Source organism: Episyrphus balteatus, chromosome 1 (assembly GCF_945859705.1).
Source record: "Episyrphus balteatus chromosome 1, idEpiBalt1.1, whole genome shotgun sequence".
NCBI classification, from domain to species: domain Eukaryota; kingdom Metazoa; phylum Arthropoda; class Insecta; order Diptera; family Syrphidae; genus Episyrphus; species Episyrphus balteatus.
Genome location: NC_079134.1, coordinates 134,185,418 through 134,204,589, shown reverse-complemented (window position 1 = coordinate 134,204,589; position 19,172 = coordinate 134,185,418). Strand labels below are relative to the sequence as shown.

Sequence of the window (19,172 nt, the reverse complement as noted above, 5' to 3'; positions counted from 1 at the left end):
TAAAATCTTCGATTAAAGTCGGCGACTAATGTTTTGTACTTCGACTAAAGTCGTCGACTAAAGTCGTCGACAAAAGTCGTCGACAAAAGTCGTCGACAAAAGTCGTCGACAAATGTCGTCGACAAAAGTCTTCGACTAAAGTCGTCGACAAAAGTCGTCGACAAAAGTCGTTGACAAAAGTCGTTGACAAAAGTCGTTGACAAAAGTCTTTGACAAAAGTCGTCCACAAAAGTCGTCGACTAAAGTCTTCAGCTAAAGTCTTCGACTAAAGTCTTGGACTAAAGTCTTGGACTAAAGTCTTCGACTAAAGTCTTCGACTAAAGTCTTCGACTAAAGTCGTCGGCTAAAATCTTCGATTAAAGTCGGCGACTAATGTTTTGTACTTCGACTAAAGTCGTCGACAAAAGTCGTCGACAAAAGTCGTCGACAAAAGTCGTCGACAAAAGTCTTCGACTAAAGTCGTCGACAAAAGTCGTCGACAAAAGTCGTTGACAAAAGTCGTCGACAAAAGTCGTCGACAAAAGTCGTCGACAAAAGTCGTCGACAAAAGTCTTCGACTAAAGTCTTCAGCTAAAGTCTTCGACTAAAGTCTTGGACTAAAGTCTTGGACTAAAGTCTTGGACTAAAGTCTTGGACTAAAGTCTTGGACTAAAGTCTTCGACTAAAGTCTTCGACTAAAGTCGTCGGCTAAAATCTTCGATTAAAGTCGGCGACTAATGTTTTGTACTTCGACAAAAGTCGTCGACTAAAGTCGTCGACAAAAGCCGTTGACAAAAGTCGTCGACAAAAGTCGTCGCTAAAAGTCGTCGACAAAAGTCGTCGACAAAAGTCGTCGACAAAAGTCGTCGACAAAAGTCGTCGACAAAAGTCGTCGACAAAAGTCGTCGACAAAAGTCGTCGACAAAAGTCGTCGACAAAAGTCGTCGACAAAAGTCGTCGACAAAAGTCGTCGACAAAAGTCGTCGACAAAAGTCGTCGACTAAAGTCGTCGACTAAAGTCGTCGACTAAAGTCGTCGACAAAAGTCGTCGACAAAAGTCGTCGACAAAAGTCGTCCGCAAAAGTCGTCCGCAAAAGTCGTCCGCAAAAGTCGTCGACAAAAGTCGTCGACAAAAGTCGTCGACTAAAGTCGTCGACAAAAGTCGTCGACAAAAGTCGTCGACAAAAGACGTCGACAAAAGACGTCGACAAAAGTCGTCGACAAAAGTCGTCGACAAAAGTCGTCGACAAAAGTCGTCGACAAAAGTCGTCGGCAAAAGTCGTCGACAAAAGTCGTCGGCAAAAGTCGTCCGCAAAAGTCGTCCGCAAAAGTCGTCGACAAAAGTCGTCGACAAAAGTCGTCGACAAAAGTCGTCGACAAAAGTCGTCGACAAAAGTCGTCGGCAAAAGTCGTCCGCAAAAGTCGTCCGCAAAAGTCGTCGACAAAAGTCGTCGACAAAAGTCGTCGACAAAAGTCGTCGACAAAAGTCGTCGACAAAAGTCGTCGACAAAAGTCGTCGACAAAAGTCGTCGACAAAAGTCGTCGACAAAAGTCGTCGACAAAAGTCGTCGACAAAAGTCGTCGACAAAAGTCTTCGACTAAAGTCGTCGACAAAAGTCGTCGACAAAAGTCGTTGACAAAAGTCGTTGACAAAAGTCGTTGACAAAAGTCGTTGACAAAAGTCGTTGACAAAAGTCGTTGACAAAAGTCGTCGACTAAAGTCTTCAGCTAAAGTCTTCGACTAAAGTCTTCGACTAAAGTCTTGGACTAAAGTCTTGGACTAAAGTCTTGGACTAAAGTCTTGGACTAAAGTCTTGGACTAAAGTCTTGGACTAAAGTCTTGGACTAAAGTCTTGGACTAAAGTCTTGGACTAAAGTCTTGGACTAAAGTCTTGGACTAAAGTCTTGGACTAAAGTCTTGGACTAAAGTCTTGGACTAAAGTCTTGGACTAAAGTCTTGGACTAAAGTCTTGGACTAAAGTCTTGGACTAAAGTCTTGGACTAAAGTCTTGGACTAAAGTCTTGGACTAAAGTCTTGGACTAAAGTCTTGGACTAAAGTCTTGGACTAAAGTCTTGGACTAAAGTCTTGGACTAAAGTCTTGGACTAAAGTCTTGGACTAAAGTCTTGGACTAAAGTCTTGGACTAAAGTCTTGGACTAAAGTCTTGGACTAAAGTCTTGGACTAAAGTCTTGGACTAAAGTCTTGGACTAAAGTCTTGGACTAAAGTCTTGGACTAAAGTCTTGGACTAAAGTCTTGGACTAAAGTCTTGGACTAAAGTCTTGGACTAAAGTCTTGGACTAAAGTCTTGGACTAAAGTCTTGGACTAAAGTCTTGGACTAAAGTCTTGGACTAAAGTCTTGGACTAAAGTCTTGGACTAAAGTCTTGGACTAAAGTCTTGGACTAAAGTCTTGGACTAAAGTCTTGGACTAAAGTCTTGGACTAAAGTCTTGGACTAAAGTCTTGGACTAAAGTCTTCGACTAAAGTCTTCGACTAAAGTCTTCGACTAAAGTCTTCGACTAAAGTCGTCGGCTAAAATCTTCGATTAAAGTCGGCGACTAATGTTTTGTACTTCGACTAAAGTCGTCGACAAAAGTCGTCGACAAAAGTCGTCGACAAAAGTCGTCGACAAAAGTCGTCGACAAAAGTCTTCGACTAAAGTCGTCGACAAAAGTCGTCGACAAAAGTCGTTGACAAAAGTCGTTGACAAAAGTCGTTGACAAAAGTCGTTGACAAAAGTCGTTGACAAAAGTCGTCGACAAAAGTCTTCAGCTAAAGTCTTCGACTAAAGTCTTGGACTAAAGTCTTGGACTAAAGTCTTCGACTAAAGTCTTCGACTAAAGTCTTCGACTAAAGTCTTCGACTAAAGTCGTCGGCTAAAATCTTCGATTAAAGTCGGCGACTAATGTTTTGTACTTCGACTAAAGTCGTCGACTAAAGTCGGCGACTAAAGTCTTCGACTAAAGTCGTCGACAAAAGTCGTCGACAAAAGTCGTCGACAAAAGTCGTCGACAAAAGTCGTCGACAAAAGTCGACGACAAAAGTCGTCGACAAAAGTCGTCGACAAAAGTCGTCGACAAAAGTCGTCGACAAAAGTCGTCGACAAAAGTCGTCGACAAAAGTCGTCGACAAAAGTCGTCGACAAAAGTCGTCGACAAAAGTCGTCGACAAAAGTCGTCGACAAAAGTCGTCGACAAAAGTCGTCGACAAAAGTCGTCGACAAAAGTCGTCGACAAAAGTCGTCGACAAAAGTCGTCGACAAAAGTCGTCAACAAAAGTCGTCGACAAAAGTCGTCGACAAAAGTCTTCGACAAAAGTCGTCGACAAAAGTCGTCGACAAAAGTCGTCGACAAAAGTCGTTGACAAAAGTCGTTGACAAAAGTCGTTGACAAAAGTCGTTGACAAAAGTCGTTGACAAAAGTCGTCGACAAAAGTCGTTGACAAAAGTCTTCGACTAAAGTCTTCAGCTAAAGTCTTCGACTAAAGTCTTCAGCTAAAGTCTTCGACTAAAGTCTTGGACTAAAGTCTTGGACTAAAGTCTTGGACTAAAGTCTTGGACTAAAGTCTTGGACTAAAGTCTTGGACTAAAGTCTTGGACTAAAGTCTTGGACTAAAGTCTTGGACTAAAGTCTTGGACTAAAGTCTTCGACTAAAGTCTTCGACTAAAGTCTTCGACTAAAGTCTTCGACTAAAGTCTTCGACTAAAGTCGTCGGCTAAAATCTTCGATTAAAGTCGGCGACTAATGTTTTGTACTTCGACTAAAGTCGTCGACTAAAGTCGTCGACAAAAGTCGTCGACAAAAGTCGTCGACAAAAGTCGTCGACAAAAGTCGTCGACAAAAGTCGTCGACAAAAGTCGTCGACAAAAGTCGTCGACAAAAGTCGTCGACAAAAGTCGTCGACAAAAGTCGTCGACAAAAGTCGTCGACAAAAGTCGTCGACAAAAGTCGTCGACAAAAGTCGTCGACAAAAGTCGTCGACAAAAGTCGTCGACAAAAGTCGTCGACAAAAGTCTTCGACTAAAGTCTTCGACAAAAGTCTTCGACAAAAGTCGTCGACAAAAGTCGTCGACAAAAGTCGTCGACAAAAGTCGTCGACAAAAGTCGTCGACAAAAGTCGTCGACAAAAGTCGTCGACAAAAGTCGTCGACAAAAGTCTTCGACTAAAGTCGTCGACAAAAGTCGTGGACAAAAGTCGTGGACAAAAGTCGTGGACAAAAGTCTTCGACTAAAGTCTTCGACAAAAGTCGTCGACAAAAGTCGTCGACAAAAGTCGTCGACAAAAGTCGTCGACAAAAGTCGTCGACAAAAGTCGTCGACAAAAGTCGTCGACTAAAGTCGTCGACAAAAGTCGTCGACAAAAGTCGTCGACAAAAGTCGTCGACAAAAGTCGTCGACAAAAGTCGTCGACAAAAGTCGTCGACAAAAGTCGTCGACAAAAGTCGTCGACAAAAGTCGTCGACAAAAGTCGTCGACAAAAGTCGTCGACTAAAGTCGTCCACTAAAGTCGTCCACTAAAGTCGTCGACAAAAGTCTACAACATATTACACAAACTGTCTTGCCCCCACTTCTCCTATATATTGCTAAAAAGTGCTAAATGTTTTTTTTTTTTAAATTTAAATGAAAATTTTGACTAAGTTAATTTGTTTGCGTTAGTTGATTAGGATCTTTCTCATTGAATATCTCATAAAAAGATTGTACGAACTAGAAATAAAATTATCTCCAAGTTCTACTTCATTTTGATTAGTCAAAGAAAAACTGTTAAGGGCCAACAAGGATCACTAATACTTAAAATAGGTATTTTAATGTACCTATTCTAAAATAACTTAATTAATAAATTTCACTTCATTGTTCTTAAACTCATTCCTTTTTTTTTCTTAATGTAACCAACAAACCAGCAAAACCACCCATGTTTTTGAAGTTAACACTCTTTTGCATGTTAACCATGCAGTCAAACATACAGACAAGCAAAACTCTTTTAACATGATTCAAACTGACTCTAAGGGGGTTGAAAGTTTCATTTTTGGACATGTTATTTTGGTTTGGAATTGGTCTTCTTCTTCTTTTATAACTCCAAATAATGCGGGTGGACTTTTTGAAAAGTTTTACCATTGAAAGCGAATCTAGAACATTATATGGTAAAAAGGCAACCATATTAGACGTGTCCACAATACAAACCAAATATCTCCTTTCTATGTTGTAGATACATTTCAATAGAACGTGATATACAATTTAACTACTATAACTGAAAGCAAAATGCTCCTAGGAGTGAGTATAGTATTGTGTTAATTAATTTTCCTATGCGGCGGCGGTGAATTGTGTAAGTTTCTCAATTAATTGCATTGAAATTTATTCAACCTGATATACAACTTTGTGTGTGTATATGTAATTATATTTGACTTATAAGAATGACAAGTCTTCATTTTCCGATACATGTAATCATAAAGTCCAAATCGAGACTACGTGCTGGTTGGAAGCAAAGTACTAAAATGGTTATTATAAGGAAAAACTCTTGCCAGAGGAAGTGAAAGATAAAAAAGTTATTTCCTTGTTCTTTTGGCATAAAATATAATTTTCTTTCATTAGTTTTATTGGCAAAGGCATCAGGAGCAGCATTAAACTTTTATGCAATTATGGCAATTATTTTGAGACAATGACATGATATTAGGACGTGAGAAAGATACCTATACGTATAGTGTTTTGAAAGATATCCTGTGTGTGTTTGTGTGTTGGATATGTCACGTATTTGCATAACAATGAATTCCCAAGGCTTTTGTTTTGTTCTAATGGGTTAACATATCATATTTAAGGAAGAGTTTAAATTTGATAAGCTTCATTTCTGAAGTATTTTGGAAGTTTTAAGAACAGAGTTTTAGTACTTGTATGAGGTAGTTTTTATGGTAATGTTGTGAAAAGGATATTTCTGGGTTAAAAAACATGGGACTTTAAGGAATCTTTAAGTATTTGTATTAGAGATGAAAGATCAAACTGGTTTAAGACCAAAATGTACACTCAATCCCACTTTTTTTTCTTACGTACTTTGACCTCAGAGAATCAGAAATCACTTAAAAAAAAAAAATAACGATGGATACGTTTTCGAGATATGATTTTTTAAAGTTTTTTGTCGTTGTTTTTTCAAGCCTACTTACTATTCGGGCTATGTCTTGAGTAATAAGCGACTTATCTGAACAGAAAGCTGAGTAAATAAGCAACAAAAACACCAGAACAACTTTTTGGGGTCACTACAGATGTTTAAGTGCAATGTACTGAAACATTCTAAAAAAATCGAGTTTTTAAAGGAAATTTCTGCAAAAAAACTTTATTACTGCAAGAAAAAATCTAAATCTTTCGAATCCTCATATTTTTAAATTATTTATGTATAGTACACTTTCTAGCAAAGAAAAAAAAAAATTTTCTTCAAAATCAATGAATAAATTATAAAGATATGGCCATTTTTGTAACAATCAATATTTTCGACTTTTTCTGTTACTTTTTGAGTTTTTGTCTATAACTTGTAAATTAAGCCAAATTTGAAAATTTTTATTGAGTTATTTTTTGTAGATAATTAAATTTCCTATCGATATGTATCCTTTTACATAAAATTTAAATTAAAATATTGTAAAAAACTTAAGAAAAACTATTCAAAAAAGAGAAAAAAAACGAAATTTTTGATGTTTTTACTAAACGGTCTTATTTTATCCTTTGAGCATTTGTAGATATTGAAAGTGTTAAGGAGAAGAAAAGATATTTTATCTTTCAACACTATGGTCACAAAAATCGAATACGGCTAAAATTGGATAAAATATGGACTTTCAAAATCTACTGTTTTTGTTTTTTTTTTTGAACCATTTTACTTCTTTGATTATCTTGCTAACGTCTCAAAGGATATCAAGAAAATTTGTTCAATACTGTTAGATAAGTTCAAATCGTATCTTCCAGCTGAATCCTCTTTTTGTTTCCTGAACAAAATCAATTTTCCATTTTTTTATTTTAACTTCAGAAGACCTAATTTTTCCTGAAGTATATTATTTAACAGGGTATATAACTTTTTTATTGGATCAAAAGTCAACAAATGAAAGATTGAAACTCAAGTTACCCGACATATTTATAATTTAGCAAACAAAAATCATAAATCTTACTAACCTCCTTCCAACAATAATAAAGGGATATCTTTCAAAGACAGACAATAAAGAGAGAAAAAACATGAGGCAGAGGCAGACCTATTGGCAACATGAAAATGACAAGGGATCGTTTGTAAGTATTTTTTTTTTTTTTTGTAACTAATGATGGCAACTTTATCTTTCCAATAAATACATCCACTCATGAGGTTGGTCTTTTGGGAGATATGTATTGTTGTATATAAACATTTGAAAGCTTTGTATATCTTTTTGCATTATGGTTAATTCCAACTCTTAGTTCTTGGTTATAAATTCCAAAAAAAAAGTACAATACTCTTGAACATGACAAGCTCAAATGATAATATTGTCCTGTTTAACTTCACCCACAAAACATAAAATACACAGAACAAAAAAAAAAAAAAAAAAGAAATAAAACAAAAATAAAATTCATCTGAAAACCCCTTTCGGCTTAAGTAGGTTGTTATACGTAAAAAGTAGGTATATATATACCAACCCCAACAAAAACCACATGGTTTAAGTCAAAAACAAATAAGTCCCTTCAGTTTTATAATTCAGACATGCATTGTGGCCTCTTTTATTTGGGGAGGTCTCCACCTGTGACATCAAAATCAAAAAAGGTTCAGAGTTTAATGTCAGTGGTGGATCAGGGGGTAAGTTTAACTGTATAACAGGGCGTAAAAGTTCTTTTGGGGTGTCTGACTTCTGTGGACGGGAATTATTACTAAAAATATTATAACACAACTGAATTTGTAACAATCGGAACATTTTTCGACAGCACTGAGGAAAAGGAAAAAACAATTTTTTACTAACGAAAACCACTTTGATTTAACAATTTTTGGGAATGATATTGCGTCGAAAATGAAAAATTTTAAATCGAAGGTGATTTTTATAAGAAAATCATTTAAATATAAATAAATTTCACGACTGGGACGCACGAACTTGAAGAATCTTAGGACTTTTTATATGGAAATTTAGAAAATGTAATTATTGTACGTATAGGTATGCATATAAAAACAAAAGAAAAGTTAAAAAAAAAAAAAATAAAAATCGTTTTTCATCCTCTCTCCAAAACAAGTATGCAATTTCATTTGCTTTATGAAAAAAATTTCAAAATCGTTAGAGCCGTTTTTTAAAAAACTAATTTTTTTTTAAATAATTTTTTGGAAAAAAAGTTTAAAAACAAAATTGGTAAGTTATTTTGTAGAAATCACTTATCTTAAATCTTAAATCTTAAATCAAAATTTCAAAAAAATCATTGTCCGGTTTTCGAAAATTTTATTTTTCAAAAAAAAAAATTTCAAAAGTTTTTTAAAAATCCAAAAATCAATTTTTTCAAAATTTTATTTTTGGCTTATATTAAAATTATGTAAATGCTTTTTACAAAAAGTTTCGTCGAATTTGAATTTGTAGTTTCGGAGAAAATCGGATTTAAAAAAAAAATGTTTCTATAGCAGGTACGGTTAATAATGATTTTAAACAAAAGTTTTCCTCATTAGAAGATAGACCTTGTCTTAAAACTTGCATTTGAAAAATTTTAACAAAATCGTTGGAGCTGTTTATTTCGAGAAATATCAATTATACATACTAAAATCGGTAGATATGACAAGTACCGTTATTTTTGGTAAAAAAAATAATAAATTCCAAAAATTCCTCTGGAGAGTCGCCAAATAACGTTACATACCAAGTTTGACATTAATCGGTCCATCCGTTGAGGCGGTTACTTCATATTAACACAGACTGACAGACATACGGTCTTTTGGGACCCACAACTTGAAAGGCAAGCCGAATTTGCAAATTTTACTTAAGGGTATTTTCATTGCAACGGGTGTGACACAGTTACTTTACTTAGTTAATTTTAGTTGTTAACATATTTCCCAAATTCCATTTAGTTAAAAATATTTTTCAACGTCACAGTCTCATAAGATTAGATGTAATGGATGTGATGTTAGAAAATCGATTCAGTCTGCTTCGACGACTTTTAGATGCCACATTGTAGGTTTTTGAATGAAAAGTCGTGGATATCGTATTCAATTTGAAAGGAGATTTTATAACGTTTCCAGAATATACCTACATATTTGTAGGATAATTATAAAACAAAAAACTTTATAAAAAAACAATTGTGTTAGAACAAGGAAATAAAGTCATATCATTACAATTGAATATGATTTTATTTCATCAGTAAAACAAAAACAAAAACAAATTCTTGTTTACGTTTTCTTCTTCTTCTTATGACTTTATTTCCTTGTTCTAATTTTGACATATTTATAAAAATAAAATTTTGACATATTTTTCAACGAATAAAAGTTTTTGAAGATGTTGTAGACCGTTTACCACGTGTACGACAGATGATCGATATTTCTACAAAATGCGTTTCCAACTCTTAAGTCGAAAATCTTTCTACAATGCAACTCAGTGTACTCAGACTGGTATATTCTCCGATGTTATACAAACAATGCTTCGAGGTGTGGTTTCGACAGGTAAAAACTTTCCGATTGCTATGAAACCAGACAAATCTCCGCTTCGGCGGATACCTTAATTTTGCCCACAAAACGATATATCGACGGTTTAGAAATCGAAAAAAAAACTCTTAAAATAATTTTTTTAAAACGAAAGAGATAAAAAAATAGTCGGTTTGAGTTATTAAATAAACTATTTTTTTATTTCTTTCATTTTTTTAATTGTTTTATGAGGTTTTTTTCGATTTCTAAACAAACAGGCAAAAACGACTTACGAGGTTTTGCAGTTTAACCGTCGATATGCGATTTGTTTTCTTGTTCAAAAAAGAGTTTTTAGAAAAAACCTCGTTGGAGTCGTTTTTTTAATAATTTTTTATTTAAAAAATGTACAACAAAGTTGGCATGCCGTTTTTTTAGAAAAAAAAAATTTATTAAAACTTAAAAAATGAAAAAATTTATTTAAAAAAAAAAATTGATTTTTTTTAAGTCCAGCAATATTTAGTTTTTTTTTTTTTTTGAAATTTTGTGAAGGTTTTTTAAATTGGTTAATTTAATGCTTCTGTTTAGAAAATTTCGTTAAAGTTCAAAAATAAAAATCTTAAAAACCGTTATATGGCAGTTACCGCTAATAACGGATCAATATATTATATAGTCGAATTTCCCCCTAAGTCGAACTTTTTCAATATTGAACATTTTTAAGAAAAAATATAAAATAAATCCCTCTAACTCGAATTTCCCTCTAACTCGAAACAATTTTCGAGTGTCCCGTGAAAGTTCGACTCAGAGGAAGTCGACTGTAGTTTTATTTTAATTAAAAAAAATTTCAAACTCATTACAGTAGTTTTTGAAAAAAATTAGTTTTTTTTTCTGGTTATACAGCTAATTTAAGTCCTAAACAAAAAAAACAATTTCCACTCTATAGGAAATCACCCAAATTTATTAACTGTCATATACAGACAGAGGTATATTTTTCCAAACGTGAACATTTTCATAGTATTATTTAATGCAGTGGTATGTATAATTGTATATGGCAAATTTTCCATTCTCGAGATAATTCGAAGTTCGTTTAGTCGTTTAATAATGTCCATTCTCGAAGTAAAAAAAGACATTATTTACAATATTTTCAGTCTGTTAGCATACATTTCAAGTTTTATCCTAATTTTACGTTACCGTTATTTTTCAACTATTTATTTCGATATTTAAAACTTTAATTTTTTACCATGGAAGTGTAATGTAAAAATTCGTCTTAAATTTGAGTAAACGTTCCAAAACGTTTGTTGTTTAATAAAATAGAACATTTAATTTTATTCACATAGTACGTGTCCCAACTAAAATAATCATTTTTATACAAGGCCCAAAGTACCTTCAACTTTGACCCTGAATAAAAATACTACGGGTAGGATACCCCCATTACCTTTATTGTGAAGATATTTCGTTCTCTAAATGTTTACATTACCTTTTGTCAATGGCCGTAATCCATTCCATCGCCATCTTTCTGTTTACTTATATGCGGTTTGTTTGCCAACTTTTGGCAATAAATGAAATAAAGGTCAGCCTGAGGGCTGTGCTGATGACTATACTACAACGACGACGTCAACGTCTACTATACAATAAAACGTGTAGGTATCTTTCTGTCCCAAATATTTATTCCTCGCACGAATCAAAAGAGGTTGAAAAGAGTAAAGGCACTCTTTATGTTAGACGTCTCCTTCTACTACCAAATTAAGTGGTGAGCCCTCATCAAGAAGACCAAAGAAGCCTCCAATTAAGGCGGTTTTTTATGTATTGTTTATTCAAAAACGACGTTAAACGAAGACAGCAGGAGCCATACAAGAAGAACAAAAAGTAGAATTGAGGCCAGTCATTCGAGCTTGCCAGTTTGCATTGTGTCCTGCTTCTTTTTGAATATTGTTTTTCTTTTTTGTTTTGTTCTCTATGACACAATATTGATATTCACTCGAGATAGAATCCTGACGCCTTTTTCGTATTATAAGGACTCTCATCTCATCCCTATCTTTTTCATTTGTTTTGTTGTTCTCCAGTCAGTTGTTGTTGTTGTTGGATGTATATATAATGTTATCGTCAGCAGACCAAACTTGTGCTGATTCTGTTAAACCATGTTGGCAAAACTTTTTGTGATGACTACTTTTCCGTTCGTTTTTGGAGTGGACTACTTAAGGATGTGCCACTTTGTCTCGGAGGATGTCCTTTACCTGCAATGAAAAGAGAAGCAAAAAAGAATATCGTTATTTTTAATTACAAAAACCAGATGACCTGTAAATGAGAGATGCCAAATAGAACAAACTAACTAACACAAGCACACACACACACAAAAGAGTCCTTTTATTTTTTGCTATATGAAAAAGGTGTCAATGTGTTAGTTGAAGTAGAGATATCGTTTTTTGTCCTTTGGCCTTGACGCTAGCGATTAAATCACAGAGATTACAGAAGAGTTTTTTTTTTTTCTTTTTTTGTTATTTAATGCTTTTGGCGGTGTAACAGTACTTGAATATAGAGAATAGGGCCACAAGCATAAAGGACATGTTTTTTTCGCCATTTTCTTTACCTATGTTAGACCGAGATTTACACGTTCAACTAGAAAAGCAACATCACTTAATTAACTTTTTCAAGTGTGTTGGTAGATATTTTTTTTGTGTTGATGTATGTTGCTCAATTTTTTAAGGACTTTTTTTTGTGTTGTATATTAGATATACTAAAGGCCAAAGCTATATGGATGAAACTCGAAAGGAAATTATATTTACTTGAGTACTTCGAGTTGACGTGTTGTGTGGAATTAATTATTGTTTTAATTAAAACGACCTTTTTTTCCTCTAGAATAGCACTCGAGTAATGAGAAATAATGTCCTTTGAAAGAAACGAAACGGGACGGAAATTTGTGCTTTAAACAAAGTTATTTGTGGAAAGTTGTTGAAATGAATGATTTCTTTTTTGGAGAAAAAAAAAATACAATTAAATATTTATAAATATACCATTATTCTTTGTATTAGAGACAACATATTTTGCTTAAGAGTAATTTCTAGCTCAGAAGTATGTAGGTTTTGCTAATGAAAAAGTCTTGTTTGAAAGATATGTTATGTCTTTTCATAAGAACATTATTTAATTTTTTTTTTAAATTTTCTTTTGAGTTTTTCGTTGAAAAAAAAAATAATTAAATAAAATCTAGCATTGTGGTTTTATTTTCAATTTATTTATTTTTTCTTAACAAAATTAAATAACAAGTTGCTTAAAGATTAAGAATATGAACATTATTGATAGAATTTAAAAACTATGCCTTCTTTGTTTTGAAATAACTTCTCGTGTATTCCTGTTGTTTCTCAACTTTTTCTTACTATATTTATCATAAATTAAAAAGTTTATAACGCAAAACAACGATTAGTAAGCTTTTCAATCAATTAAGCCAAGTTTTAAAATCTTTTAAATTTTAAGGTCACTGTGGTGTATGCGTAACTTTTTTTTCAATCATAGAAATTTTGCTGCTTATGTAGATGAAACTCCTCCCCAAACTTTATATACGTGTAAGTATGTCAAACTCTGCAAATATTCACATTACAGAAAATACTATAAATACTAAACAACTACCTATATACACTATGGAGCAAAAAAACGGAATCAAATAAATTATATTTTATTAAAAACAAAAATTGCCTTGGATCAAATATTTTTATTCAAAGTCTCATGGTCTCATTTTAAAGCTTGTATTTTTTACTTTGAATTGTTGGTAAAAACATAAAAATGCATACGATAGTTGTTCCGCTATCTGTCAATAAATTGCACTTCATTTTTGTTTTAATGTTAAATTTTCCGGATACTCTCTGTTTCAATTTCAGTCTTTTTTTTTTCAACGATAGTATTAGCGTTGTCTGTCAATGAATTGCACTTAATTTTTTTTAAATGTTAAATTTTCCAGATAATTTGTGTTTTAATTTCAGTTTTTTTTTCCTTACGTACTTCATTTATGTTAGATGGATGGAACCAACGAACGGATTTTTGAAGTCTTAGCATGGACTTAAAGCTTTTGTTTCAAGCTTTTCAATGGTACCATTAACATTCATGTATGTCGATTACTTCACGATCAATTATCGTTTTTACAGAGCGCAAAATTTGATTCCATTTTTTTGCTCCTAAGTGTATGTTAAACTAGAAGAGTTCCTAGGAAACTTTCATTGACTATGATAAACGATGGATATTACAAATGCAAAATAACGAAATTTTTGGATAAACCGTGCACATAGGAGTATTTGCAGTATAAATCTGGTCACAAGTCGATTTTCTGAAAATTAAAATTGACACCAAAAAGTTTGGCAAAGTTGGTGCAAAATAAACATGTGTCAATATGCTGCACTCATTTTTTTGTTTTTCGATCGTGTCTTGTTAAAAAATGAGTTCAAAGTTACATCTACCTCATTCTTATTTGAATGCGAAGTATTTTGGTAAGTGTTATTCTGGGTTGGGGTCGAAATTCTGCCGGGGTCAAAATTCTTTTGTCAAAATTTTGCTTTCAAAATTCTGCTTTTCAAAATTCTTTTTTTCAAAATACTGTTTTTCAAAATGTTTTTGGAAAATGTTAAAAAGCGCGCGCTTTTTAACATTTTCCAACCCCTTTTTTTAATTTTTTGCAGAATTCTGTAAAATCATCTTTTTGAAAAATTATCTGCTTATTTGATTACTTACCTACATAATTTGTCATTTTTTAAATGCGAATTAATTTTTGTTTTATAAATGAATAAATTTGAAAATATTAAGAAAAGGTTTTTAATATTAAACATTTCCGAAAATAACTAAAAATTTATTACTTTATCAAATAAAGATGAATATTCAAAAATTTGAATAAGAAAAGGAATATACAACATCGGCTCCAATTAGTATACATATTTTATTTGAAAGAAAGTCAGTATGCATTTCAAAAAATATTTGCGACACTTAAATAAAAACATTTAGGAAAGTACCAATGTTGAATTACATTAATGAGGTGTATTTTATGCTATAAAAAAAAACCAGAATTAGCCGAATTTTTTTGTTCAAATATAATGCTGGCAGAATTTTGAAAAGCAGAATTTTAAAAAGCAGAATTTTGAAAAACAGAATAGAAAAAAAGCAGAATTTTGAAAAACAGAATTTTCGCTGAAAAAGCAGAATTTTGAAAAGCAGAATTTTGAAGCCAGAATTTTGACCCGATCCCTGTTATTCTATATGCGATATCGAAGTGTTGTGATAGAAATCTAAAAAAATTTAAATGGAGAATTCTTCTTCAGTTATTTATCAACGATATTAATAAAGTTTTTTTTCTATTTTAATTCGGGCTTAGAATTAGTATCTAAAAACTTTATATTTTTGACAAGTTATTATTTGAACTTTAATGATTTTGTTTTAGTATACCCCGTTATTCTGCGATGAATTGAAACTTATGAGTTAGTTTATATATTCTTTAACACAATGCAACAAAAATTGGGTGCTCTTAGGTGCTCTTTAGAGAATCCAGGGTCAATTAGTTTTTCACTTTCTGATAGAAAATATTCCTTACTTTATGTAACATTTTTTATTTTTAAATTAAATTTACTGATGTCTTATTTTTTGGGTGATCTTATTTAAGGTTGGGGAAGAGAGAAAAGAAACTCAGAATTGCGATTAAGGGATGAGGAAAAAAATTTGAGAAAAATAATGTCGACAGGCGGAGTACAGGCCATTAATCAATTTTTTTTTAGTTTTTGGTAAAAAAATAAAAATAACAAAAACTAGGTTTTTATTGTATTTTCTTGTAGGAATACTTAATTTAAACAGAAATAATACCAAAAACCATCAAAAATAATTATGGTCAGGTTTTTGATGACAATAAGTTCTGTTTGATCAAGCACTTATGTAGCCTAACAGAATCTCTCATAATCCATTTATATTTGTAAGGGGCATTTATAACAATTCCTCTACATTTACCTGCAAATTTTTGAAAAATTGAATAATCGAAAAAAAAACGTTCTTCGTAAAATCATTTAATTTTTTCAAAAAAAAAAAAAAATCGTTATCAAAAGTCATTTTGTTTTATTTTTACTTCTTCTTAAACAATTAATCCGATTTCAATGAAATTTCTATGTTCTATTGGATTAAAGTCTAGTGGCTAATCCAAAATAAGTATATAAATATCTTGATGAAATCCTGTAAACTCTCTATCACTTTGAGGTTGTGCACTGTCTTATCAGAGTAAAACTTGGCCTAATTAAAAGACCAAATTTTATTCTGACCACATATTGATTTTGATTTGACCAAATGCTTTTTGAGAATATCATGCAATGCAAATATTAGGTACGTTTTTTTGTTTCTCTATATAGTTTTTGCACAAAAAAACGACATCGAGATATTTGAAATCAATACAATTTACGTAGGTATTAAAAACAACAACAACTATATCTGTATAGATATTTGAAACAGTCAGATAATTATCCACATTTTACTTTTATCTCGATAAAAACAGTATTGCCAAGGTACTTAAATTGTTATGTTATCGATAATTTATACAAAAAAAGCGGAGAAAATGAGGTTTGTAAAAAGCTCTCATAGAAAAATAAGCGAATTTTTTTTGACATGGTTGCATTGAAATGGCAATATTTCGAGATATACGCAATGCACTTTTCAGATAAATGTCTTAAATGAATTCTGATAAGATTGTTGAACGAATATAAATATAAAATTACCAAACTTTTGTCGAAAAATTAGAAAAAAAAGTTTTCACGTTTGATTTAAAAAAAAAATTCGGATTGGCTACCTTCAAACGCTTATAACATAACAACGACGCAACTAATGTTACTGGTTATGGTCTTAAAATGTAGCTAAGAATATAAAAATGATTTTTGGTCTTATGTAAAAAAAAAATTTTTTTTAATTCAACATGGATGCCGTGGACATACAAAGGGTTTTAGTTTTTTCGTGAAAATTTTTTTTCGCATGGGTGTAATGGCCAACCACTACGGAGTAGTGACATCCCTAGAGACATGTCTCATGAGACCTAATTACCTTAAATATGAAATTATGAATTTTTAGGATTTAATTAAAATTAGTTTCAAACTGTTCAAAATCAGAAAATATTTTGTACCAAAGGTAAGAATTTTAATGAAAAATTCAAACTCAATTTAATAAAGAAGTATAATTCTTGCCTGTTTAATGTTTATACAAAGACGTGAAGCAATGTGTAGGTACTAATCATTCCACGCATCATACTTTGCCTTCCTCCACATATTGCATCCTTGGCAGAGCACCAACATTATAGTGGCTCGAAAAAATGTTATATAGGTTTGGCATTTGAGAATGGATTTTGTTTAAAATGGCAAATTTTCAATATCAGTCTTTTGTCCTATAGCAATTTGCGAAAAATTTAATCCAATTTAGAATTAATTGGGTTATTTTGTGACCTTTGGTAGGACTGAATTACTGAGGTAACATTTTGAAGCTACACGCAAAATGGCTTTAATGCCACAAAATCAATAAAAAATGTAACATTTGTTAACTCACAGCATCAAATGTGACACAATAATGTGTGAAATATTAAAAAAAAAATCACTGTATTCTTACAAAAATACACACATAAACCTAATTAATATCAAATATGCATGCATGAAAGTTCAAAAAAAATATAGCTGTCTACACAAATTAAAAAGGACTCGAAGCATAAAAGTTAATTAAAAATAGCTTTAAAGGTTAAAGCACAAAACCCAATAGAATGTAACATTTTATTTTAATGTAATTAAAAAAAGTTTTTTTTTTATTTGACACAAAGTGCACGTTCGCTGTCATCAAATATTTTTTTTTAATTCATGTTACAAAACTAATTGACAACAAAGCAAGAAAAAATATGATAAAAGAAAAAAAAAAAGGAATAAAACTTTAGTGGAACATTTTGCTCCTATCAAAAATCAGCTAAAAAAAAATGTCAAAAAGTTTTAAAAAAGTTTTTCAATGATTTCATGACATTAATCAGAGGATTCGAACTTTTTAAAGAAATAAAAAAGGGGCCAAAAGAAATTTTTCCAACTCTAACCAATTGTGAGCCCGCCGGAAACAAAGTTTTTTTTATCGATTGATTGATTGAACATTTATAAACCACATCATCACACACCCACTAAACAAAAATAGAATGGTATACATTTCAAATTAGATGCATCAATAAATCAGTTAGGTTCAACTCACTTTTTATAAACATATTTAAGTATGAGTGTATGTTTGTATGTATAAGGTTTATATCTTTAAATAGGATTGAAGGGTTATATTCGAGTTAAATGAAATACGTATTTTATGGATTCTCCTCAAGAGGGTTTTGAATTTGATTATCTTATTTGTAACATAAACATTTTAGTATCTTTATTTACATATGGGAATTTCATATGTGTCTGCCAGTTAAATTTAAGGCTATCAATTTCAAATTTAGTCATGCAGTGCGTGCAAGATGAATGTCCCAATTCGAAACAGGAAATGGATTTTTTTTGCGACACACATTTAAGAAACATTTTAAGGTTCGCAATGCAATAAATCCTATTTTATTGGTAACTTAAGATCAATAGATATATTTGAATATGTTTGCAAATGATGGTAATTCATTTTGATTTCATATTTGGGCAGGGGCGTATACAGGTTTGCTTCTTGGGGGGGGTCATGCCAATTTTTTTTTTTTTTTTTTTTCAAAAGTTTTGATAGCAGGCATAAACCTGAAAATGGGCTTTTTGAATTATTAAACATTAAAATTTGTGCGTCTTGCATTTCGAATCGAAAAGTTCCGAATGTTGTTCTTAAAGTAACCAAACAAAAACGTTATGAGATTCGTTTAAGTTTAGCGTTAAGCCTTAAAGCCTAGAACGCTGCTGATGTGAAACGAAATTTTTCGTCGGTCTCCACGAGGACAACGAAATGCTTGCGAAAACTGGACCGAAAAATACTCAAAAATTGCAAAACATAAATGAAAAAAAAGCAAACACGCATCGCAGAAAGACATGCAATGACAAAATGAACAACAAAAACAAACAAAAAAACTCAAAATGTCATTTTTCCACACACAATGAATGTCCCCGGCAATTGTTTGTGTGCGAAAAAGAAGTTTAGACTTTCAATTTCGTTGTGCCGAACAGCGTACTACAGAACGAAAAGTTGAACGAAATTTTCGGGTTACCATTTCGTTGTTTCATTTTTGTATGGGATTTTTCGTTTCTTATCAGCAGCGTACTAGGCTTTAATTTTGACCAATTGAGGCTATCCTCTCCTAAAAAAAAAGAGTGTGTGTACAGTGTTATTATAAATCGAGTTTGCACTTCAGCTCTTTTTGAGGTAAGTACTGAAAATTTAAATTGATGACAATATTTTTTTTTTTTTTTAAAACTAAACAAATTTTGAATCTGAATTATGTGTAATAAGCACTACCTTTCATTTAATATATAAAAAGTGAAAATAACCCCATCTGTTTGGGAGCTAGAGCTAATTTTCTTCGAAAAACAGTGAAAAAACAGAGATTTTTGATACTTTGAGCGAGTGTCGGCACCATTTAGACTTATCCAATCGAGCTGAAATTTTGGCTATCTAAAAATCTGCAAAGGCGGAACATTT

At 32.1% G+C, this 19,172-nt stretch overlaps 1 protein-coding gene across 3 annotated transcripts in view; it reads right to left on the bottom strand.

Moving 5' to 3' along the window:
- The window catches only part of LOC129921566 (rap guanine nucleotide exchange factor 4), a 216,638-nt gene that overhangs the window by 176,835 nt on the left and 20,631 nt on the right, over window positions 1-19,172 (bottom strand). For all 3 annotated transcript variants that reach the window (XM_056003466.1, XM_056003464.1, XM_056003465.1), the window contains exon 2: window positions 11,032-11,788. In XM_056003466.1, the coding sequence (XP_055859441.1) occupies window positions 11,032-11,066 (35 nt within the window). In that variant the 5' untranslated portion in view covers window positions 11,067-11,788. The remainder of the gene's footprint in view (window positions 1-11,031; window positions 11,789-19,172) is intronic.